Here is a 26,260-nt window from a genome sequence, read left to right as displayed (position 1 = left end):
TTGGGATGCAGTTTTCTCTAACAAACAGAATAAAATACACCCACGATATATTGTACTGCTCTATTCTCTTCACCTTTCTGACCATATTCTCTCTTTTCTTTTTTTTCCCAAAGTCTTTTTTAATTTTCATCTTTACAGTTACATTCTATCCTTTCAATGTATTTAATTTTATTTTGTATATATATGTTTTTCTTTCTTTACAATTTTGGGATGCAGTTTCTTCTAGGAAACAGACCGGGACATAGTGTATTGCTCTGTTCTGCTCACCTGTCTGTTTATATTCCTTCTTTGCTTTTCTTTTTTTTGTCTTTTAATTTTCATTTTTGCAGTTATATTCTATCCTCTCATTGTACTAAATTTTATTTTTGTACATAAATAAGTTTTTCTTTTTTATGTCTGGGATCTAGTTTTCTAACAAACAAACCAAAATACACACATATTGCTCTATTCTGTTCACCTGTCTGATAATATTCTTTTTTTTTTTTTTTCTTTTTTCTGGTTTTGGGGTCTCTTCTGATTTGTTTAGGGTATATTTCTCAGGGGTCATTGTTGTCATTTTAGTATTTTGTTCTTTTGTTCACCTATCCTTCTTTGGACAGAATGACAAGACAGGAAAAACTCACCTCATGAAAGAGAACAATAGGCAGTACTGACTGCCATGAATCTAATCAGTATGGCCATAAGTAAGATGTCGGAATGAATAATAAGTAAGATTATAAAGATACTAGCTAGGCTTGAAAAAACCATAGAAGACATAGAGAATTCCTTTCTAGAAAAATAAAGAACTAAAATCTAATCAGGTTGGAATAAAAAGGGCTTTAATGAGAAGCAATCAAAACAGGAGGTTCTAACTGCTAGGATAAATGAGGCAGAAGAGAGAATTAGTGGTAGAGAAGACAAAATGATGGAGATTAAAGAAGCTGACAAAAAGAGAGATAAATAACTATTCGATCAGGAGGGTAAAATTCAAGAGACAAGTGATACCACAAGGCAAAACAATATTAGAATAATTGGGATCCCAGAAGAAGAGGAGAGAGAGAGTGAGAGAGGCAGAAGGTATATCGGAGCAAATTACAGTGGAGAACTCAGGCATTCAAGTCCAAGAGGTGCAAAGAACGCACCTCAAAATCCCTAAAAATAGGTCAACGCCTTGATATATTACAGTGAAACTTGTAAATCTGAGACAAATAGAAAATCTTGAAAGCAGCCTGGGGACAAGATGTCCTTAACCTACAAGGGTAGAAACATTAGACTAGCAGAAGACATAGCCACCGAGACCTGGCAGGCCAGAAGAGAGAGGCATGATATATTCAGGGTGCTAAATGAGAAAAATATGCAGCCAAGAATACTTTAACCAGCAAGGATGTCATTCAAAACAGGAGAGATAAAAAGCTGCCAGGACAAACAGAAACTAAAAGAATTTGTGATCGCTAAACCAGCCCTACAAAAAATATTAAAGGGTCCTCTAAGGAAAAAGAGAGCCTAAAAGTAACACACACCAGAAAGGAACAGAGACAATATGCAGAAACAGTGACTTTATAGGAAATACAATAGCACTAAATTCATATCTTTCAGTAGTTACTCTGAATGTCAGGAAACAACAGATGTTGGTGAGAATGCAGAGAAAGGGGAACCCTGTTACATTGTTGGTGGGAATGCAAGCTGGTACAACCACTCTATAAAACAGGATGGCGGTTCCTTAAGATTGAAAACAGAGCTACCCTATGACCCAGCAATTGTATTTCTAGGTATTTATGCAAAGGATACAAATATAATGCACTCCGATGTTTATAGCAGCAATGTCCATAATAGACAAACTATGGAAAGAGCCCAGATGTCCACTGACACATGAATGGATATAGACAATGGAATACTACTCAGGCATCAAAAAATTGAAATCTTGCCATTTGCCACGATGTGGATGGAACTAGAGGGTATATTGTTAAGTGAAGTAAGTCAATCAGAGAAAGATAATTATCATATGATCTTATTCATATCTGGAATTTAAGAGACAAAACAGAGGCTCATATAGGAAGAAAGGGAAAAATAAAACAAGATGAAACCAGAGAGGGAGACAAACCACAAGAAACTCTTAATCTTAATATCTTAATCTTAAAATTTGTTAAGTTTCTGATTCAGAAACTCATTTATTTAATTTTTCCATATAAACCATAGATTTAATATGTCTGGTTAAAAAATTTTTGCTGGAAGATGAAAAAAGTTTGAGGATCTAATGTATAATGTCGTGACTATAGTTGCTAATGCTTTATTGTGCAACTGAAATTTGCTGAGAGAGTAAAATTTAAAATTTCTCACTGAGAGGAAAAAAAACGGTAACATGTGAGGTAAGAAATGTGTTAACTTGATCTTTCCACAATGTATACCTATAACAAACCATCAGTTTACATACTTTCAATATTTTATAGTTTTATTTGTCAATTATATTTCAATAAAGCTGGAAAGAAAAAAAAATTACAGCCTCTGCCTTTGGCTTGGGTCATGAACCCAGGGTCCTGGAATCAAGCCCCATGTCAGGCTCTCTGCTCAGCAGGGAGCCTGCTTCCTCCTCTCTCTCTGCCTGTCTCTGTCTACTTGTGATCTCTGTCAAATAAATAAATAAAATCTTAAAAAAAAAAAAAAAGAATAGTCCTGAAGTCACCACTAGTAAGAAATGGCTGGCAATAATTTTACTATAACCAGAAATTACTGTAAAGCACTTAATCTAAATGCATCCCTAGCTCATTTCCCCTTATTGAGATCCCAAAAGCCTGTACTTTCTAACACCAACCAACACAAGAGGAAGTTAGACTTAAAAACAAAACCCAAACAAACTTGCTGATATTTCTACTTGGATCCCATTAAATGTATAGTTTAACTTAAGGAAACTGACATCTTCATGAAAAATAAATTAGTTTTCTATCTATACCATACCCAAAATGAACTTGGGATGATGAAAGGTATAATGTGAAAAATATAACTATAAAAATTCACATGGAAAAAATGAAGGTACAAGGATAGGCAGGTACAAGAATAGCCACAACAACTCTCAAGAAGAATCTTAGTCATTTTGTCAAGTTTCACTAATAATTTTTTTGGAAATTTTTGCCATGAATTATACTGAACTTATAGATTAATTAACTAAGAATTAAATTGCAGGGACATCAAAAATCCTACTTTTCTGACTTCATTCAGCAACATTATAATCCTTTGTAGGGGGATTTTTTTTCCAGCTGCTACTGTGCCACAACGGATGGGTGCACACAGCTTACATATGGGAAACCCCATGAGCACCTGGCCTGGTGAGCAGGCGGGACTGCAGTTCTGGGTCCCAGGGGAATCTATACAAAGTCACTGCTGAAGACAAGGAGAGGTAGCCAATTTGCCTAATACACAGAAACAAACACAAAAATCAGGCAAAATGAGGGGACAGAAAAAACATAATTCCAAATGAAAAAAACAAGATAAAAACCCAGAAAAAGACCTTAAAGAAACAGAGATAAATAATCTACCTGATAAAGAGCTCAAAGGGATGGTCATAGGGATGATCACCAAACCTGGGAGAAGAATGGATGAACTTTAACAAAGAAAAAACATAAGAATATAGCAACCAGAGCTGGTATATATAAAAACAACCAGAAAACAATGAACAAAATGGCAATAAATGCCTACCTACTAACAACTGGTTTACATGTAAATGGACCTAGTTTTCCAATGAAAAAATACAAAAGGGAATCAACGGGAGATTAGATGATACAGAAAAATAGACTAGTGGTACAAATCACCCCATCAGAAAAGAAAAAAAAAAAAAAGAATTCTTAAAAATGGGAATTGTTAAAGGGACCTCTGGGACAAAATCAAATGTACTAACATTTGCATTATAGGAATCCCAGAAAGAGAAAAGAGAGAAAGGTGCAGAAAGCTAATTTGAAGAAATAATATCTGAATATTTTTCCAACCTGAGGAAGGAAACAAATACTAAAGTCCACGAAGCACAGACAGTCCAAAACAAGATGAACCCAAGGAGAGCTACACCAAGACACATTATAATTAAAATGCCAAATATTAGATAAGGAGATAATCTTAAAAGCAGCAAGAGAAAAACAGCTAGTCACATACAAGGGAAACTCCATAAGACTATCAGCTGATTTCTCAGCAGAAACTTCAAGGTCAGAAGAGAGGGGCATGATATATTCAAAGTGTTGGAAGGAAAAAACTCAGAATGAAGAACACTCCACCCAGTAAGGTTATCATTCAGAATTGAAGGAGAGATAAGAGTTTTCTAGACAAGCAAAACTAAAGGAGTTCCCCACCACTTAACCAGCCTTATAAGAAATGTTGAAGATTCAGACTTCTTTAAGTAGGAAAGGTCATAACTAGAAATAGGGAAATATATGAAAGAAAAAATTCTCACTAATAAAGGTAATTATAAAGATAGTAAATTAATGAGTTATAAAGCTAGTATGAAGATTAAGAAGAAGTAAAATCAAGTATAACTATAATAATTAGTTGAAGAATATACAAAATAAAAAGATGTAAAATATGACATCAAAATATAAAACATGGTAAGGGGCAGAGTAAAAATGTGCTTTTAGAATGCATTTGAACTTAGGCAGCCATTGACTTAAAATAGACTGTTAAAAATATATGTAGAGAGAGAGATGGTAACCACAAACCAAAACCTTATAATAGATACAAGAAAAATAAAGTGAAAGGAATATAAACATGACACCAAATGAAGGCATCACACCATAAAGGAAAAAGAGCAAGAAAAGAAGAAACAAATGGAGACGAACTACAAAACCAAGCAGAAAACAATGAACAAAACCTACTAACAACTGCTTTAAATGTAAATAGACCTACTTCTCCAATCAAAAGACACAGGGTGGCAAATGGAAATAAAACAAAACAAAACAAAAACAAAAAACAAAAACAACAACAAAAAACCAGGACTTAAATGAACTAGAAAAGTAAGAACAAAGCCCAAACATTAAGAAGGAAGTAAATAATAAAGATCAGAGTGAAAATAAATGAAACAGAGACCTCTCCCACACCTCTCAAAAAGAAAAAGATCAATGAAATTAAGAGCAGTTTCTTTTAAAAGATAAACAAAACAGATAAACCTTTAGATAGACTCATCCAGAAATAGAGAGAGGGTCCAAATAAATAAAATAAAAAATAATTACAACCAACACCACAGAAATACAAAGGATCACAGGAGACAACTATGAACAAGCATACACTAACAAATTGGACAACCTAGAAGAAATGAATAAATTCATAAAAACACACAATTTCCAAGATTAAATCATGAAGAAATAGAAAACTAAATAGACTGGTTTACTAGAAATGAAACTAAATTAGTAATAAAAGAAACTCCTAACAGAAGACCAGGGCCAGACGGCTCCTTAGGTAAATTCTACCAAACATTTAGAACAGTTAATACTTATCTTTCTCAAATTATTCCAGGAAATTGAAGAGGAAGGATGTTCCCAAACTCATTTTATGAGGTCAGCATTAACCTGATACCAAAACCAGACAAAGACACCACAGAAGAAAATTACGACTCAATATCCCTGATGAACACAGATGCAAAAAATCCTCAAAAAATGTTAGCAAACCAAATTCAGCAAGGCATTAAAAGGATCATACACCATGAATAAGGATTTATTTTAGGGATACAAAGATGGTTAACATCCACAAATCATCCAACATGATATACCACATCAGCATAATGAAGAATAAAAATCATATGATCATCTTGATAGAGAAAAACCATTCAACAAAATTCAACATCCACTTATGATAAAAACCCTCAAGAGAATGAGTATAGAGGTAACGTACTTCAATATAATAAAGACCATGGATGACAAACCCACATCTAATATACTCAATGGTGAAAAGCTAAAAGCATTTTCTCTAAGATCAAGAATAAGACAAGGATGCCCACTCTCACCACTTTTATTCAACATGTACTAGAAGTCCTTAGCTACAGCAGTTAGACCGAGGGGGGGGAAAAAAAAAAGGCATCCTTACTGGAAAGGAAGAAATAAAACTGTCATTATTTGCAGATGATGAGATTCTATATATAGAAAACCCTAAAGACTCCACCAAACTATTAGAACTAACAAATGAATTCAGTAAACCTGGAGGATACAAAATTAATATACATGAATTTGTTACATTTCTGTACACTAATAACAAACTATCAGAAGGAGAAATTAAGAAAACTATTCTATCTAAAATTCCATCAAAAAGAGTAAGATATCTAGGAATAAATTTAACCAAGGGGTTAAAGACCTGTACTCTGAAAATTGTAACACATTGATGAAAGAAACTAAAAACAACTTAAGTGGAAAGATATACAACATTGAAGAATTGGAAGAATTAATGTTGGTAAAATATCCAACTTAAAGCAATCTACAAATTTAATGCAATCCCTATCAAAATATCAAGGGCAGTTTTCATAGAACTTGAACAAATAATACTAGAATTTGTATGGAACCATGAAAGGCCCTGAATACCCAAAGCAATCTTGAGAAATAAGAATAAAGTTCAATTATCACAACCATATTTCAAACTATACCATAAATCTAAAGTAATCAAATAGTATTGTACTGGCACAAAAGCAGACATATGTCAATGGAACAGACTAGACAGCACAGAAATACACCCATACTTAAATGGTCAATTAATCTATGACAAAGGAAGCAAGGATATATAATGGGAAAAAAAGAATCTCTTAGTAAATGGTATTGGGGAAAACTGGAAAGCCACCCAAACTGAACTACCTTCTTATACCATAAACAAAAACTCAAAAACAGATTAAAGACCTGAAACCATAACTCCTAGAAAAAAACACAGGCAGTAAGTTCTTTGACATTGATCTTAGCACTATTATTTTGGATTTGTCCCCTCAGACAAAGAAAACAGCAGCAAAAATAAACAAATGGGACTCCATCAAACTAAAAAGTTTTTATACAGCAAAGAAAATTATCAACAAAACAAAAACACAACATACAGAATAGGAGCAGATATTTGCAGATGATATATACAAATAGAGGTTAGTATCTATATAGAAAAAGAACTCACACAACTCAGTATTAAGGAAACACTCTGATTACAGAATGGGCAGAGGACCGGAATAGACATTTTTCCAAAGACATACAGATTGCCAAAAGGCACAAGAAAAAATGTTCAACATCACTAATCATCAGGGAAACACAAATCAAAACCACAAAGAGGTATCACCTAACAGCTGTCAGGATGGCTATTACTGAAAAGACAAGAAATATCAAATGTTGGTGAGGATATAGAGAAAAGAGAACTCTTTTTTTTTTTTAGTATATGTGCTGCCGAAGCGAGCACCTCTTTTTTTTTTTAATTTTCCAAATTATTATTTTTAAAATTAACATATAATGTGTTATTTGCCCCAGGGTACAGGTCTGTGAATCGTCAGGCTTACACACTTCACAGCACTCACCACAGCACATACCCTCCCCAATGTCCATATAACCCAACCACCCTCTCCATACACCCCTCCCCCCAGCAACCCTGTTTGTTTTGTGAGATTAAGAGTCTCTTATGGTTTGTCTCCCTCCCAATCCCATCTTATTTCATTTTTTGCTTCCCTACCTGTGAAACTCCCCACTTTACCTCTCAAATTCCTCATATCAGGGAGATCATATAATAATTGTCTTTCTCTGATTGACTTATTTCGCTCAGCATAATACCCTCTAGTTCCATCCTCATCATTGCAAATGGCAAGATTTCATTTCTTTTGATGGCTGCATAGTATTCCGTGGTATAGATATACCACCTCTTCTTTATCCATTCATCTGTTGATGGACATCTAGGTTCTTTCCATAGTTTGGCTCTTGTGGACATTGCTGCTATAAACATTTGGATGCATGTGCCCCTTTGGATTACTACATTTTTATCTTTAGGGTAAATACCCAGTACTGCGAATGCTGGGTTGTAGGGTAGCTCTATTTTCAATTTTTTGAGGAACCCCCATGCTGTTTTCCAGAGTGGCTGCACCAGCTTGCATTCCCACCAACAATGAGGAGGGTTCCCCTTTCTCCACATTCTCGCCAGCATCTGTCGTTTCCTGAATTGTTAATTTTAGTCATTCTGACTGGTGTGAGGTCGTATCTCACTGTGGTTTTGATTTGTATTTCCCTGATGATGAGTGATGTGGAGCACTTGAGAAAAGGAACTCTTGTGCACTTTTGGTGCAAATGTAAATTGATATAGCAACTATGGAAAATAATTTGGAGGTTCCTTTAAAAAGTTAAAAATAGAATGACCATATGATCCAGCAATTCTACAGCTATAGATAACTATAATTCTGTTATTCATAGAAAACAAAAACACTAATTTGAAAAGATACAAGCACTCCTATGCTAATCACAGCATCATTTACAACAGCCAAAGTATCAAAGCAACCCAAGTGTCCACAGATAGATGAATGGATAAAGAAGATGTGTTGTGTATGTATGTGTGTAAATGTATGTAGGTATGTGTGTACATCCCCCCCCAAGAATATTAGTTCTCATAAAGAATGGAATCTTGTTATTTACAACAACATGGGTAGACTTTGAGCATATTATGGTAAGTGAAATAAATCAGAGAAAGACAAATACCTTATGATTTCATTTACATGTGGAATCTAAGAAGCAAAACAAACAAACAAACAAAAAGCAGAAACAGACTCAAATACACTGATGGTTGCCAGAGGAGAGAGCAGATAGAGGGATGGAAGAAATAGTTGAAGGGGATTAAGAGGTACAGTCTTCTAGTTATAAAATAAATAATATATGGAGATGTAATGTACAACATAAGGAATACAGTCAATAACATTTTAAAAACTTTGCATGGTGACAGATGGTAACTAGACTTATTGTAGTGATCCTTTTGTAATGTGTATAAATACTGAGTCACTATGTTGTACACCTGAAATAAAATATAATACTGTTATCAATTAAACCTTAATGGGAAAAATGAGCTGTTCCAGTTTATTCAAAATTCTAGTGGAAAATGATTTTAAAAGATCAACTTTTAAATAGCAAGATTTCAGAGCTAATTGAACAATTATTTTATAATAATAAAAACAAACATTCCTATATTACTAGTTATATGCAAGACACTGTTCTACATGCTTTACAAACTTTAAATGATTGAATTCTCAATAATTCAAAAGATCCCTTTAAGGACTAAAGCATCCCATGGCCTTTAGGATAAATACCGGTTGCTAGTATATGGACAAGTAAGGTAAGAAGGATTTTAGAAAACCAGAGTTTAGAACAAAAGAGAGGTGAGAAAAATATAAAACAGCCAATTTTAAGGTCATATTTACTATTCTCTTTTCTCCAAATTCACAAAAATGAAATGCTAGTAAGTTATAAAATTCTGCCCGAATATAACAGTTCTGTTTTACTAGCTAAAAACTTGCACTTTCTTTTGAAGTTTGTTAGTTTGTCCATCAGTGTTATTCTAGACCATTCCTAAAAACGTCACATTAAAAAACAACATCAACAAAAAGCCAAATAAATCTTTTGTGTATACCATATAGTTTCATAAATGCAAAGGTTATACATAATAAAAGATCTTGTGGTAGGTTATAACAGCACTCCAATAAAAACAGCTGATTTATAAATGTATTTTACATTAAAATGTTTGGATTTAGATATACGTTCACATTACAGAAGAGACTCCTCTAATATTATTATTATTATTATTATTATTTTTTAAAGATTTTATTTGTTTATTTGACAGAGAGAGATCACACGTAGACAGAGAGGCAGGCAGAGAGAGAGAGAGGGAAGCAGGCTCCCCGCTGAGCAGAGAGCCCGACGCGGGACTCGATCCCAGGACCCTGAGATCATGACCTGAGCCGAAGGCAGCGGCTTAACCCACTGAGCCACCCAGGCGCCCTCTAATATTATTTTTATTAATGTGCCAAGTTTATAAAGTTGATGTGAATTCAGAAGTATAACAATTTGAGCCACTTCTAGAAGATTTCAGTAATAGGTTAATTATATGAAGACTTACCTCAATTTTTAGTGTCAGATATTGCTTAAATCACAAATGAATCTGTAAGTCTTCATTTAATAATTAAAAGCTTCACTGAGTTATTTTCAAAGTTTATCAGTATGTGAAAGGTATATGGAAACTTGATGAACTAGTTTAGCAACTTTTCTCTCTGAAATTATTTTCAAAATAAAAGTTGAAAAAAAAAAGGGTAATGATTCTGTTTACTCTGTATGTAGTCAAACCACTGAAAATCTAGGGTGTTCAACAGTATTTACCTTAATACTCATCAGTGATATTCCTATTAGCTAGACTACTAAAAATAAATACACTTTTCTATTGATAAATTAAAGACAAATCATTTTCTCTCTTTCCCTTTCTCCAATACACATGAGCCAGAGCATACAGATTTTTAAGAAATGATCTGGGGACATATAATGGTATTAACACTTTGGACTCAAGTTCAGTAGTTTCTTTTTAAAGTAAAACTCCTTCTACTTTATGATTAGCAATTCAACTCCTAGAGAAAATTTACCAAAGATAAGTAAAAAAAAAAAAAAAAAAAAAAAAAAGACGTTATAAAAAAGTTCATAGTAGCTTCATTCATGATAGCTACAAAATGGAAACAACCTAATGGAAACAACCTAAATGTCCACTGATAGGTGAGTAAAATAAAACAAACTGTGATATATTCATACCCAGCAACACTAAGGAATGAGCTACTGATATAACAACAAAATGGATGAAAATATAATGTTGAATGAAAGAAGCTAGACACAAAAAAGTACATACTGTACAATTCCATTCATTTTCAATCCAATATGAGCAAAACTAAGCTATGGTGACAGAAATGAGACAGTGTTTACCTTTTGAGGAACAGTGGTTGAGATGGATAAAAGGCATATAAGGAAACTCTGTAGGGTGACTGTACTGGCTATATCTTATTTTAGTATATGCAATAATTACATATTACAAAAACAATGTGCATAACTATGGTTCAATGGAATTAAATATTATACTTCTATTAAAAATATTTTTCCTTAGAAGAAAAAGTTATAGCAACGAAAAATCAAAAGAGAGTTTTTAACATTTCCAGATTTTTAGAATGCTTACCTGTCTAAGAGCTGATCGTGTTTTTCTAAAGCATCCTTTTCAGCCATCACTGCTCGGTCCTTTTCCGCCACAGCATTGTCCCTGGCTTCTCGGAGATTTCTAAAATTTAAACATATACTCATTTGTTCCAAAAACAAAATATCTATCTTTTAAAGTTTCATAAATGTGTTTGCTTAGAATTATCTGACACTCTTAAGGACCCACTGGAGGGTGGTGACCCAAGGTGCATATTATATGAATTTGCCTGCCTTGGTGTTTTTCTGTAGCAGGACAGTAATGCAGGTGCAAACATGGTCTATCTCTATATGTCACATTATCTTTCTCCATAACTTATCTCTACATGGGGTGAAGGTAGGCTCAATAGTTTATATATACAGTAACTTGTTTAAACCTTACCATAATCTAGTGAAGTAGTATGACTACAAAATATCCGGAAGAAACCGAGCTCTTGAGAAGTTAATAAATGTTCTCTAAAACATTTTAAATGAAAAGTATAATATAGAGATCACAAGTGTCAAAATGGGAACAAAGTTTGGGATATGAGTAAATTGAAGTGATGGCCCTTGGGATCTCACTTATAGAGGAATGGAAAAGAAGAGAACTCAAGAACTCAAGAGAGCTGACAGGTTAGGACAAAGTAGAAGGGGCAAAGGACATGGAGTCCTGATAAGATGACAAACAGATAGATGTAAGTAGTGTACAAGCAAGATGGAAGACTAGAGATTGCTGTTAAAGGATGGTGATGTGGAGGCAGAACAGTACTTTCAGTGACATCATTTTAGTTGATCCCAAGATCCAGGGTGTGACCAGTAAAGTAGCTAAGTGAAGGAGAGATGAAATAAAGGTCAATATTCATGTAGGGGTCAAGAAAGCATGAAGTCAGAGCATTAGGTTAAGTCATCCACTTACAATACTGATGACAGCAGGAACTGAAACTGAGAGAAAGATAAATTTAGTGACAGTTAAGGATAATGTCCAAAAGGCAGAAGGTAACAAGAGTGCCACAGCAAGATATGAGCCTTTAAAGATCAAATCTCCTTTGTTTTTTTAATCAAAGCAGAAGTCTGGATCAAGAAAAAGATCAACAGGAAGCTTCTTTCAGAGAGCCACTTAATTTTTAAAAAATGCTCTTCTCTAACATAGTTGTAAATAAATGTAGAGTGTGACATAAATGATTGTGCGTACCCAATTTCTACAAATTCCTTATGTTTTATTTTCTAACCTGTTTCAGAGTGGAGTAAACTGGAGTTCAAGAGCTCAAGTACCTACTTCAAAGTCACACCCCATGTTAAAGCCATAATTTGAGCCCAATGATGTCTTTACTGCAAAGCAAATAGTTTTTTACATCATATCACCACATCCCCCATTAAGAACTGGATTGGGTATTAGGATTTTGTGTTTATTATTCATGGAGAATGTCAGTAGAAAGTCATGAAAACCCACATCATTTGAATAAATTCATGTAATAACTATTGGATAGGAATGCTTACTTGCTGTGTCACTATGAAATGTCATCTTTTACACTGTGATGCTAACAACAAAATTAAAATTGGAAACATATCAACCAATGGAGATTCATCAGTCAAATGGTTTATGAGGCAGAAATAAAATAGTTTAAAAAAACTGTAGTACAGATAACTTATTAAAAAGAAGACAGCTTTTGTATACTATTATTCAAATGGAAGTGCATTTTAAAATAGATATCACAAAATGTCATGTCATTATTTTCTGACATTATCCTGATTGCAATGACCTTCCAAAACTATTCTATCAAACTGAAACATGAAAATTTAGTTTTATACATAGAATTAAATTCTTTAAGCATATTAAATATTTATATATTTTTCATTCCTAGATGATCTATATATTTTAGTCAGTAAATCATCACAAAATGGTTGTAATTTTCATTTCTCAAAGATAGCTTCATTATTCTCTGAGTTATTTCAATAGTAAAATTCCAAGTAGATTGCAATTATAGTACTATTAATCAATGCTTCCTTAGTAGGCAGAGAAGCTTCAGTCCCTAACTATATTTCCTTTCTGGCAATAATGGGCATTAGAAATAAAAGTAAGTCACAGAGAATGAAATGAAACCCAGAATAAACTAATAATAGGGCTTGAGTGGAGGTATGATTAGAAGGTTATAATGGATTCAAGATGCCACAATCTATATCATCCAGTTAACTATAATTAGTGCTATATTAAAGCATAACAAAATTTTAAGGCCACAAAGAAGAGGAGTTGATTATTTTTTAACTGGAGGAAGAAAGATGAGTGAATGAAGGGAAGATATGTCAGTTGGATCTTGAAGGACAAATAAGTAAAGGTAAGTCAAAAAAAGAAAACTAAAATGAATCAGAGAAAGTGCTAGAAGTTGAGGTTTCTATCAACAGGTCCTCCCACAGATGTCTGCTGGTAGGATTTCTGTGTGAACCTAATTTCCTTATCAGTTACCATACCACCTACAACCTGCATACAAGAAGCCATACAATTCCTTTTAACAGAAAGATATAGATACTTTCTTTAATATTATCAATTGACCTTTAAGGTTTCAAATTAAATCGGATATGAACTGAATGTATTTCACTGACAATAATACTAATAACAAACATATAAAGTGCTTGCCACGTGCTAGGAACTATTTTAGGCATTTTGCATATAATAATTCATTTAATCTTCACAACCCCACAAAATAGGTTGCATCATTATTTCCTTTTTACAAAGGAGAAGACTGAAACACAGAGAAGTAAAGTATTTATCTAAGGTCAGAAGTAAATAAGCTCTGGTGTCCAAATTTTCTGGTTCTGGAGTCCAGGCTCCTCGCCAAACTATGCTGCCTTTCTTAAGGGCACTGTTTCTCCTTGAAAACTTGTTGCAGGACTTTTTTCCTCCCTCGGTGCCCGTGGTTCTAGGTCATGCCGCTTTGAAGAATGAAGAGGTAGAATGGTGGGCAGCAAAAGCAAGGTTTATTGAGTGATAGCAAAGTGGTAGTACAAAGCTGCCCAGGAGGGAGGGGACCCGAAGGTGTTGCCACTGGAGTTTTCTAAGTCTAGGGGCTTGCTGGTGGGCTGCTTTAATCTGATTAACCCTCCCCGCACCTGTCCTCCTATTAGGTTTTTGTCATATGGGAAAGGGTGGAAGGCTCCTTCCAGGGCCGTATAAAATCCTTTTAAGGGTTGTTTCCTCTTAGGGCGTCAGCCCCTCATCCCTGCCTGTGTGCCTTCCAATTATCCTTCTTCAATTTCATAGCACAAATGTTAAATCAAAAATAAGTCTTGAAAGAACTGTGATTATATTATATATACAATTGTTTTTATAGTCCATGCTACTTCAGACCTAATTAGACTGGTTTACTAGAACACCAGATGGATTATATTCTGGCTACAGATAAAACCCTAACTGCCATATAACTAATAAATTATCCATTTTAAATGTTAAATGCATTAGAAAATGTAACAACATACAATTATGGAAGAGCAGGAATTCTAACGTTCTTCAAAAGAACAAACTCAAAAAATTGATAGACTATCCACAGCATGTAGAAGCTAATGAAGCTAATGTTTTAAAAGTCCAAATTGACTATATAATCAAATGTAATTACAATAATAAAGAGAGATGCTGGGAGTTGGCCAACTGGTCAGCATTATAACAAATGTTTTAAATATAAAATTAAAATATTTCAACCTTTAAAATGCTTTAAAAAAAAACTTAACATTTGAGGGGTGCCTGGGTGGCTCAGTCAATTAAGCGCCCGACTCCTGATTTTTGGTTCAGGTCATGATCTCAGGGGTCATGAGGTCGAGTCCTGTGCTGGGCTCTGCACTGAGTCTGCTTGTCCCTCACCCTCTGCTCCTCACCCTGCTCATGCTCTTTCACTCTCTTTCTCTCTCTCAAATAGATCTTTCAAAAGCTAGCATTTGATTTCAAAACCATTTTTCATGATTCTTTCATGTTGCTTCCTACAAACTTCATCCCCCATATACACGTACTTATCGCTCCTATCCATCCTGTATTTGTGCATGGGAGGTAGAGAGGAAAGATGGCAGAAAAGGGAAAAGAATCTGATCAATCCTACGGAAAGTGCAAAAGTAAAGTGACCTAGTATATATTATAACTCGTATCCAAATAACGTATTTTTCAACTTGAGGCATTTTTATGAGTGAAAGAGGGTGTTATTAATAATCATGCTAGAGAAACAGGCATAAACCAGGACTTCAAGGGACAAACAACTGGGAGACAACATCATTTAAATTATAACATTCAAACAAGAAACTTAAAAAGTTTTATTTCTCTAGGTAAAAGGATTTTATTATAATAAAATAGATGTGTTTCATATGCAAACTAGTATATCTGTGCAGAGATGATTTCATGTATATAAAGTTTAGCCAGAAGTATCTTACAACCAAAACCTGAAACCGTAGTACAAACCTAACAACAGATTTCTGTACATGGAATATATCTTCCTACAACTAGAAGATAAATTTCATGGCACCAGGATGCCAAATCTAAATTTATACCTGAAAAGTGGCAAGAAAAATGTTGGAAGAATGAGAAAACCTTGAGAACCTCTGAAATTCGAACAGGAACAAATCAGAGTTTGCAAACGCCAATGGCATGCTTAGCTGGGACAAACACCACTAACAACTCAAAACTTGAAATTTACCAAGAATAAAAAGTGAAAAACCATGGTTGTCAGAAGAGTTCAACAGACATAAAACTAACCAACCCATCTTCCTTCTTCCTCCATATAAAAATATTTTTGGTTAATAAAAGTGAATACATCCTTTCCAGTTGGAACAAAAAGAGACTGAAACAGGCTGTTTATATGACAAGCTTATTTATAAGAAAAGTGCTTGAATTAATCATCTACCTCTACATTATTTTCCTGGACAACACATAAAACTGCTCATTTCCACACGTGATGCCTTCGTTCTTAAAATGGCCCTAGACAAGAAGGGCTGTAAGTGGAATATCTACTGCTTATAATCAAATGACCAGTAATTGTTCCTGTAATTAACATAGTTGTTGAAAATGAATGAATACGACGTAGCAAAAAAGGCAAAGTGGAAATTTTATGTAACACAATTTCTTGGGAGAAGCTATGCATTTTCAGAGGATTTTTTGAGATTACTGTTGCCTAAACATACTATATTTTCCTATCATTTTATTTTAGTTGGGGCTCAGGCAGATATTTTTTCATTTTATAGTGTGAAAACTTTATCCCAGAGTAGGTATCTAACCAAACCATGGTTTAAAACAAGTTATGAAAAGTTTAAGCAATGGGGCGCCTGGGTGGCTCAGTGGGTTAAAGCCTCTGCCTTCGGCTCAGGTCATGATCTGAGAGTCCTGGGATCGAGCCCCACATCGGGCTCTCTGCTCAGCAGGGAGCCTGTTTCCCCCTCTCTCTTTGCCTGCCTCTCTGCCTACTTGTGATCTCTCTCCCTCTGTCAAAAAAAAAAAAAAAAAGTTTAAGCATTAAAATGCAAAAACTTATTTAAAATCATTCATGTGTTGAGGTTTAAAAGGTAGCTGATAAAACACAATGTAATATATTAGAATGAAATAAGGTAAATCCTTTTTTTTACTTTGTTTTTTAATTTAATTCACTTAACATATAATGTATTATTGGTTTAAGAGGTACAGGTCTGTTATTCATCAGTCTTATATAATATGCACTGCTCATTATATCACATGCCCTTCTTACTGTCCATCACCCAGTTATTCTATCCCTCTACCCACGTCCCCTCCAGCAACCTTCAGTTTGAAACTGGGTGAATCTGATGGATGGTTAACTGAGTGACAACTTCATTAAACCCATCTCATTATAAATCTTTGTATAGGTTTTCACCTAAACCAAGAGTTACCTGATTTCTCAAAAGCAGTTCCAACTAATTCTCTCATTCGACAAATATTTATTGAGCACTTACTATGTACCAGGTACTGGTACCTGGGAATCCAGCACTGAAAAACAGATGAAATTTCTCCTTACATGGAGATTACATTCCAATACAAAAGAACCCAAAGTATGTTAGCAGGTACTAAGTGCTCTGGAGAAGAATAAAGCAACGAAGGGGCTACTGGGCAGCAAGCATGGCAATTTCACAATTTTAAATAGGGTGGTCAGGAAAGATATCAGAAACAAGTAAGTCAGTATTTTATGTAGAAATTTAGACTGACACAAATGACATTCTGATCCTTGATGTCTATATTGTAATTTTTAAAATACTGCATAAAGGTAAAAGGTATCAAAAGACTACCATTTATATATAGCTTAATAATTTATAATCTATTTTTCACATACACGATCTCATTTAGACCTTACAGACACCTCGTGCAATAGTATTAGCTCATTTTCTAGAAGAGGAAATCAAACTTCAGGGATATTAAGTGAGATATTCACTCAGCTAATTTAGTGGCAGAGGCAGAATTTAAATTTAGTCTTTTAATCTCTTTCATAATATACTTCCTGTTCAGGGAATAATGCTCTTCTTCCAAATGTGTAAGAGAGTCTGTAAGTTCAGTCACAAAATACCTACTAAGCAAGAAGTTATTTATATAACAAATCTCACCAACAGAGTGAATTTCACTCATTCTTTCCCATAGCTCCAATCTGGATTTTAAAGCAAATAAAAGTACAGAAGTAGACAAGAAACGTAACTCATAAATTGAGCAAAAGCATACATACAGGGGCGCCTTGGTGGCTCAGTGGGTTAAAGCCTCTGCCTTCGGCTCAGGTCGTGATCCCAGGGTCCTGGGATCGAGCCCCGCACAGGGCTCTCTGCTCATCGGGAAGCCTTCCTCCCCCTCCCCCTTCTCTTTGCCTCCCCCTCCCCCTTCTCTCTGCCTGCCGCTCTGTCGACTTGTGATCTCTGTCAAATAAATAAATCAATAAATCTTAAAAAAAAAAAGCATACATACATGTTATAACCCCAACTAGAGTATTTTTGATGTACCCAAATACCCAAGTTCTTTCTTTGCTGATCTCTGCCTTTTCTAAAGTCTTTTATCTCTTCCACTCTCTTCCCCTTCCTTTCAACCTCCTAACTTCACAAACTGCTGGTATGATTACAAGGGCAAATGCCAAGATCAGATGGCATGAGTTCCATCTTTCTTTTCCACATCTAAGAAGAGAAAATAAAAAGCACTCTCTTAATATCCCCCCAGTGTATAGAAAGCCAACCAAAGGTATAACATGTTTTTCTAATCTCCTCATTTAATTTTCTTCTAAAAATGTTAATTGGGGGAGGGGTAAGGAGACTGAGTACAAATATGCAAGTGTAAATACTTCATCTGTTTTATTAACTCATACTGTGAAATTTTAAAAGAAATAATCTATAATTTTTACTTTATCAAAGACCAGTGAGATACAAGCTCTAAGAACAGTTACATCTTGCCATAATGAAGAAAATGTGATTCAAAGAGTTTCAGCCATAAAAAATACAGGGTTGGATTACTGTGAGGTTAATAAATGGCAAAAGTGAGCCTAGGCAACTAGCCGGCTTGGGGTCTCTGAGCAACGCAAATCCCTTTCACCTGGGCTGCAGTTTGGCACCACCTGGTGGCAACTGCCCACTTTAGCGTCAATATCCATGGGGTCATTCTGCATCCAGGGCCTGGCTGAGGCTTCCAGGACAGCAGCCCCAGTTCCAGAAATTTCCTGGTTAGGTGGTATCCATTTTGATGTACAAATGGAGTCAGAACAATACTGGAGAGAAGGAAATCTGCTTTCAGTTTCCCTGCTTCCAGAAATGATTCTGTCTGCTGTTTCTCAATAGACCTGCATCAAGCATCCCACAGAATAAGGACTAATTTGTCTAAATCTGTATTACTATGCATTTGAAAGGATTTTTTTTTAAAGAACAAAAGCTAAAAAATCAGGAAATTCTCAAATTGATTATAATATCAAAGTTTATGTGGCTATGTGGAATGTTTGGAAGTAATTACTCATGTTATCATAGAAATAATCCCATGAATTTTAAGATTATTAAATCAGTCAATAAAAGCCTATAAAAGCCCTAACAGAATCGAGTCACAGGACTAAAAGTACTTACTTGTAAAACAGAAATAATAACCCTATGCCACAGGTCTATCTTATGTACAAAACTTTCTCTTGAGATTTAGAACCTTATACAATTTTTCTGCTTGCCTATTACAAACTTCAAATAAAGCTAATTTTATCACGGTTTCTTATTAAAGCCTTGTTTTTTTCTAATGTTTTAAAAATGGCATCACCATCCACATTAGCTACCCAATCCAAAAACCTGAGGACACTATCTTCTCACTCCCTAATCCAATCCAATCACTGAATTCTCCTGCTGGTTCCACCTCCTACACTGGGGTTTCCAATCTGGCCCATTACTCTCCATCTCTATTGCTACGAACCCAATTTTATCATCACTTCTCATTCTGATAACAGAAACAACCTCAAAGAGTAGTCTCTATGTCTCTAGCCATATGCTCCACTTCTCTAATCTCTCCACACTGCAGTCGCTCTCTCTCTAAAAGAAGGAGAGAGAGCATGCAAGACATGCATGTGTGTGTAGGGGAGGGGCAGAGGGAACAGGAGAGAAAGAATCTCAAGCAGACTCCACACCAAGCATGGAGTCTGACGCAGAGCTTGATCATGACCTAAGCCAAGATCAAGAGTCAGATGTTTAATCAACTGAGCCACCCAGGCACCCCTAGCAGTCTCTTTTTTAATATAAAATCAAATCATATAACACATATTCTTAAAATCTTTCAGTTGTTCCCCACTGGTCTTACCTAGACAATGGTCCAAATGTATGATCTGTGCCTCTGTTTCCCTTTTTAATCTGTAGAACTCTCTGCCTCTCAGTCTACACTCTAGCCATACTGAATTATTTTCAGTTTGTTGAAAAAGTTTCATATTGTCGGGGCACCTGGGTGGCTCAGTGGGTTAAAGCCTCTGCCTTCGGCTCAGGTCATGATCCCAGAGTCCTGGGATCGAGCCCCGCATCAGACTCTCTGCTCAGCGGGGAGACTGCTTCCTCCTCTCTCTCTCTGCCTGCCTCTCTGCCTACTTCTGATTTCTGTCTGTCAAATAAATAAATAAAAAATCTAAAAAAAAAAAGTTTCATATTGTCAGACTAATCTCCAGCTTTTATCCATGCTGGACATTCATCCCCCTAATTCCCTTCCCTCCCCTAACTCAGTTTTACTCTTAGTCATCAGGCAGGTCTCAGCATGGGTATTTCTTCTGTCAAGAACTCTTCCCTGATTCTATATGGTCTCATCCTGTGTTCCTGTCATCTTCTCCATTATCATCATACTTATAATTACTGTTTCTTTATTGTCTTTACTACGTCTATTAAACAACCAACTTTGTGAAGATGGAGGTCACTGCTATATCTATGGCATGTATCTGGCATATGGTGGGTCACAATAAATCTTTACTCAATCAATAAGTGGATATGCTGGGGCGCCTGGGTGGCTCAGTGGGTTAAAGCCTCTGCCTTTGGCTCAGGTCATGATCCCAGGGTCCTGGGATCAAGCCCCACATGGGGCTCTCTGCTCCGCAGGGAGCCTGCTTCCTCCTCTCTATGTCCCTGCCTGCCTCTCTGCCTACTTCTTATCTCTGTCAAATAATAAAAAAAAAAAATCATTAAAAAAAATAAGTGGATATGCTGCTTGGAGAGCTCAAATGTAAACTTTTTGAACATCAACCTTAGTATATATAGTAGGCTTATTCCTCTTCTTTTGGTCTGGATTTTGAACCTTAAGAGCAAGTTTCGAAATGAGTACAGGGTCCTAAATTCTTACCTAATACAGGGTTGGAACTAACCAAAATTTTGAAAGATGGAAGAATGTGTCATTCTTTAATCTCTCTGTATGCATGTCTCTCTAATCTCCTAATGTCCCTGCTGTCCTAAGCATGAATTCATAAAAATGGTGTACTTCAGTTATGACAGTGAAGTGCTAAATGTAACAGCATATGAATCTTAAAATCATAAGGCTATATGAAGAATCACATAAAGCCACAAAAGAATATATGCAGCATGATCCCATTTATGTGACACGTATAATATGAAAAACTAAACTACATTTCTCAGAGTTACATATTTACTGGTAATTTAGATAATAAAAGTGTAAGGAAAATCAAGAGAGTTATTAGCACAAAAATCAGAATAGTAGTTCTCTTTATGGAAGGAAGAAGTTAAGCAGGAAGCTCTCGAGGACATTTCTGTGGTGCTGACACTGACTCCTTAATTGGACGGTGGTTAAACAGGTATTTAATTTGTAATCATTTATAAATATACATTTAAATATATACTTTTCTCTCTTCCTTAATTGATGGGAGAAAATAAAGATACAAATAAACGGAAAGATATTCCATGATCATGGATTAGAAAGACTGGTGATGTATCCATACTACCCAAAGCAATCCACAGAGTCGATGCAATCCCTATAAAAATTCCAACAACATTTTTCACAGAACTAGAACAAAAAATCCTTAATTTGTATGGAGCCACAAAACTCCCTGAATAACCAAAGAAATCTTGAGAAAGAAGAACAAGGCTAAAGGCCTGATTTCAAACTATATTACAAAGCTAAAGTAATTAGAACAGTATCGGCACTGGTATAAAAATAAACACAGATAAATGGAACAGAATGGAAAGCCCAGAAATAAAGGAATCTTTTCAGTAAATGGTGTTGAGAAAACTGGACAGCCATTTTTGCTTTTGTTGCCTATGCTTTTGTTGTCAGATTAAAAAAATTATTGCCAAGACTGATGTGGAGGACCTTATTGCTGATGTTTTCTTCTAGGAGTTTTATGGTTTTAGATCTTACATTCAAGTCTTTATTTTGAGTTAATTTTTAGGTATAGTGTAAGTGGTCTAATTTCATTTTTTTCTATGTGGTTGTCCAGTTATTTAACTACTCAAAAGCATTTCAGCATTATCATAAAAATCTCTCTCAATCTGTTTTATTAAAATAACAATTTAACAGTGATTTAAAGGTGATCTTTGTTGGTTTTCTACCCAAAGGATAATTCTGCACATGTAGTTATTACATATTTTCCTCAGTAGAGGCCAACTACATTAGTAGAGATTCCCCACCCCCAAAACTGAGGGGTGGAACTCTCAGATTTTTTGCTATTGTACTTCTAATAGAATAACATGTTACAGTGATAATTATAGAATTAAGTGTGATTTAAAGTCTTGCTTGATGACAAACTTCAAAATTTTATATACTCAAATCTGTGCTGATAAACTAGTATGACAATTAAGTCAATTTCAAAATAATTTTCCCCCTAAAATATAAACCTTCAAAAGTCATATGAAGCATGATAGTATATAAAAATAGATGCTATCGAAATAAGTAGTATTTATTTGCCCCTAATACTACCGGTCACCAACTAAGGAAACCTAATATATACTAATCTTTTTTTTTTAAATAGATTTTATTTATTTATTTGACACAGAGAGAGAGAGAGATATCGCAAGTAGGCAGAGAAGCAGGCAGAGAGAGAAGGGGAAGCAGGCCCCCTGTTGAGCAGAGAGCCTGATGCTGGGCTAGATCCCAGGACCCTGGGATCATGACCTGAACCGAAGGCAGAGGCTTAATCCACTGAGCCACCCAGGCACCCCAATATATACTAATCTAAAAGTGATTAAAATGAATAAAATTGATCATTTTCAAGATTATCTAATATAACACCTGTCAGGGACAGCAAATAAATGAGGTATATGTAATATTTCATATTATTATTCCAGTTTTAAAAAATTTCTTGGATAAATCATTTGTATGTTTTGGGAAAAACTACTGATACCTCTTATTTTTTTTTTAAGATTTTATTTATTTATTTGACAGAGAGATCACAAGTAGGCAGAGAGGCAGGCAGGCAGAGAGAGAGAGGAGGAAGCAGGCTCCCTGCTGAGCCCGATGCGGGGCTTGATCCCAGGACCCTGGGATCACGACCTGAGCCGCAGAGGCTTTAACCCACTGAGCCACCCAGTCCCCCCTCATCTGTTTTCAATCTGAACTGCCATAAAGGCAAAAAGAAGTTACCAGGGTAATGAAGAGATAAAGAGAATACCAGAGTGAAAAGGCTTAACTTAAGGTCTGATGAACCTTGTTCTGAGCTAGTTACCAAAGATCTTAGAACTTTAATGTTTCATTATATTTTGATTTAGATTTGACAAATTTTCTCTAATGAATTAAAGAAGAGACTGTCATAGAAATAGTTTAATTTCAATAAAATACAAGTTTCAAACAAAAAGAAATAAATTTCCTACTTTTACCTACAAGTTTCCTTTTTTTTTAAATACCTGTTTTCCCGTTCATACATTTCCTGAGAGGCACTTCGAAGTTGATCAATTTCTTGATTAGTTTTCAACCTGATTTGTTCCAATTCATTATGTAGCTTATTTTCATATTCTGTTTTATAATGATCTCTGCAAGGAGTCAAAAGTAATATCCATGAATTTTGCTTTTGTTTGCCCTTCATGTAAGATTTATTATCTTATATTGAATATGTTCTATATTCAATGTTATTTGAAAAACATAGCTGTTAGATATATTGCCCAAAAGGCTTAATTACTATATAAAATGCTAATTCATGTTGAATAACCATTAATTTTCAAAAATATTTTACTAGTCTTTAATGCATATGACCAGAGACTTGAAAACTGATGCATATGGAATGCCCATCATTTAAAAATAATGTTGTGCGTTACATGTTGAGATACAAATAAAATTAAAAACAAAAGCAAAATGACTCTAATAGACTCCTTATAAAACCTTTCCTTCTAAGCACAATGACCATAACCACTGCAATCTCTTAGCAAAGTCACAAAATATTAGGCCATTAGCAGGAGCACAAACTGATGAAAAATGCCATAGCCTAGGGAAAAAGTTATGAATGTGTGAAGGGTTAAAGGATAACATTTTAAATTTTAGTTTCTGATGTGATAAAAATGAGTATCTCAAGGATTATAAGGGGTATTGGTATTAAAGAACTCTAATAGCTTAGGCACCTAGTCGAAGAGAGAAGACAGGACTGAAATGCAGGAGTCTAATTCCAGAGCTTGTATTCAGCGCCGTCTCCTCATTCTTCTCTTAATGTTTTACACAGTCAGGAAAAGATCAGCTTAGCTAGGCTCTGCACAATTAGTTTTTTTTTTTTCAAAAAGATACTTCTGTAGAGATACTTACGTACTTTCTTTCAAAAAACATTTGTATAGAGACCTTAGTTGTAGGGAAGTAAAAAGGTTACGTCATAAGAAAACACAGTAGTTACAGCATTTATATGCTGACCTAAAAGAAATAGGTTTTTCATTACTGGGGAAAAAACCCCACTATGTCTTAAGAAAAAACCAACTAGGATAAGAATATATTACAAGGAAACAAAATGAACTATTACCTTAATACAGTCCTATTTAAAAAAAAATACAGTCCTATTTACCTTTAAAAAAACCCTGTTTTTCCCTCAAAGAAGCTGGTGTTAATTTATACCTAATTTATATCTTATATCTTTATGTGAAAAATAACATAAATCTTGCCTGGATGTTACATATTTTTCATACATCTCTTCTCTAGCCTTTTTGGCTTCTTCAAGTTGAACCTGAAGTCTTTCAAGGCGACCTTCTTCATGGGCACAGCGAACACTAAGCTCCATGTTTTGGCGATTGAGATAGTCTTTATCTTTTTGTAGCAAAGTAACAGTCTGCTGTAAGGTGGTTACCTACATAGGTACAGAGACAGACAGTGTCCAAAGCAACTTCCTCTGACTCTTCAAGGTTTACTGTATTATTTTCTTTCACTTGGGCTCTTACTTACCACATAAAACGGGCTCATTCTTATTTTGCAATTTTCCATCCAAACCCCTATTCAAGTCCCTTTTTTTGTTAACTACATCAAAAAGGAAAACTGTCCCTCCCACAATTCTGCCCTGGACTATGTCCACAGTCATTATAGATAAAATACATGTGACTCTATAAGCTTACCTCTTTTGATAATTCACTTCTTTCTTTAGCTTGAGTTATGTGAGAGGCTTCAAGTATTTCATGTTTTCTCCGTAACTCAATTACATCCTGTTCAAGTGCATCACGTTCACTATAAAATTCAAATATACTTGTTTATTTTTACTTAAATAAAATTCAAATACATATATATTTTATATCCCATTTTATTTTTTTATATCCAATTTTACAATGAAAATTTAAAATGCACTATGTTTCAGGAAACTTAACAGAGATAACCAGCAGTGGGGCTTTAGTGTCATTCTATGAACAATAAAGTATCTGTTTTTCAAATTTAGGAGACTCTGTTCAAGACTGTTCAGATACATAAATATAAATTTATTATCTTTAAAAAATAAGTATGTAAACTACATTGGCCAGTAAAATACTTAATAAAACCTTCTAAGGTACACTCTGGTATCTTTTCACTAATCATCATCAATCTTATCTTGAAGCCAAAACTTTTAAGAATTTATATATGGCTCTAGGCTTTCAGTTTGCGTCAAAAAGTCCTTAACTCATCACTCAGACTGCACAGCAGATACACAAGGAGGCATTTTTGTGACTATTTCATTCACAAATTGTTTATGATTACCCAGAGATTCTAGTTTCCATTTGAAGATAAGCTCTTAACCCAAAACAGTGAAACCAAGAATTGGAACAAACCTACAACAGGTATCTTAAAAAGTGATCAGAGAAATAGACTTACTAACTAAATTTATCCTGTCCAGTCAGAATCCGTTTCTTTTTCTTTATACTTTATGTCATCTACCTACCTGATGTTTCCGTGCTGATGGCTGTTAAGAATTATTTTTCTTTTAGTTAGATTTTCAGTAACTGGTTTAGAAAAATATTTTTCTTCTGGTTAACAAAGTTATGTTTATTGAAGAAAAGTGAGCAAAGCACAAATTATAAAATAACAATCACCCATAAACCCTCTAACTAAAGATGACTGACAGTAACAATATTTTGGTACATATTACTTTAAGTGTTTTGTGTGTTTATATGTAAATGTTTGTATTCTCAAATGGTAATAATCACGCCACTTTTGCTATGATTTTTCTTATGTAAAAAGAAACCCATATAAAGCATGATATAGCAAAACATTCATGATCTTGCTATCCACAGTGGACAAG

General features: G+C 34.7%; 1 protein-coding gene across 3 annotated transcripts in view; it reads right to left on the bottom strand.

Annotated features, from left to right (window-relative positions):
* The window catches only part of PIBF1 (progesterone immunomodulatory binding factor 1), a 199,672-nt gene that overhangs the window by 127,399 nt on the left and 46,013 nt on the right, over positions 1–26,260 (bottom strand). For all 3 annotated transcript variants that reach the window (XM_047720116.1, XM_047720117.1, XM_047720115.1), the window contains exons 7-10: positions 25,110–25,218; positions 24,666–24,847; positions 23,433–23,558; positions 11,143–11,241 (exon numbers count right to left, since the gene is read on the bottom strand). In XM_047720116.1, the coding sequence (XP_047576072.1) occupies positions 11,143–11,241; positions 23,433–23,558; positions 24,666–24,847; positions 25,110–25,218 (516 nt within the window). The remainder of the gene's footprint in view (positions 1–11,142; positions 11,242–23,432; positions 23,559–24,665; positions 24,848–25,109; positions 25,219–26,260) is intronic.

The sequence above is a fragment of the Lutra lutra genome, chromosome 3 (assembly GCF_902655055.1).
Source record: "Lutra lutra chromosome 3, mLutLut1.2, whole genome shotgun sequence".
NCBI lineage: Eukaryota > Metazoa > Chordata > Mammalia > Carnivora > Mustelidae > Lutra > Lutra lutra.
The sequence above is the reverse complement of the archived record's forward strand: the minus strand, read 5'-3'. Positions and strand labels throughout refer to the sequence as shown.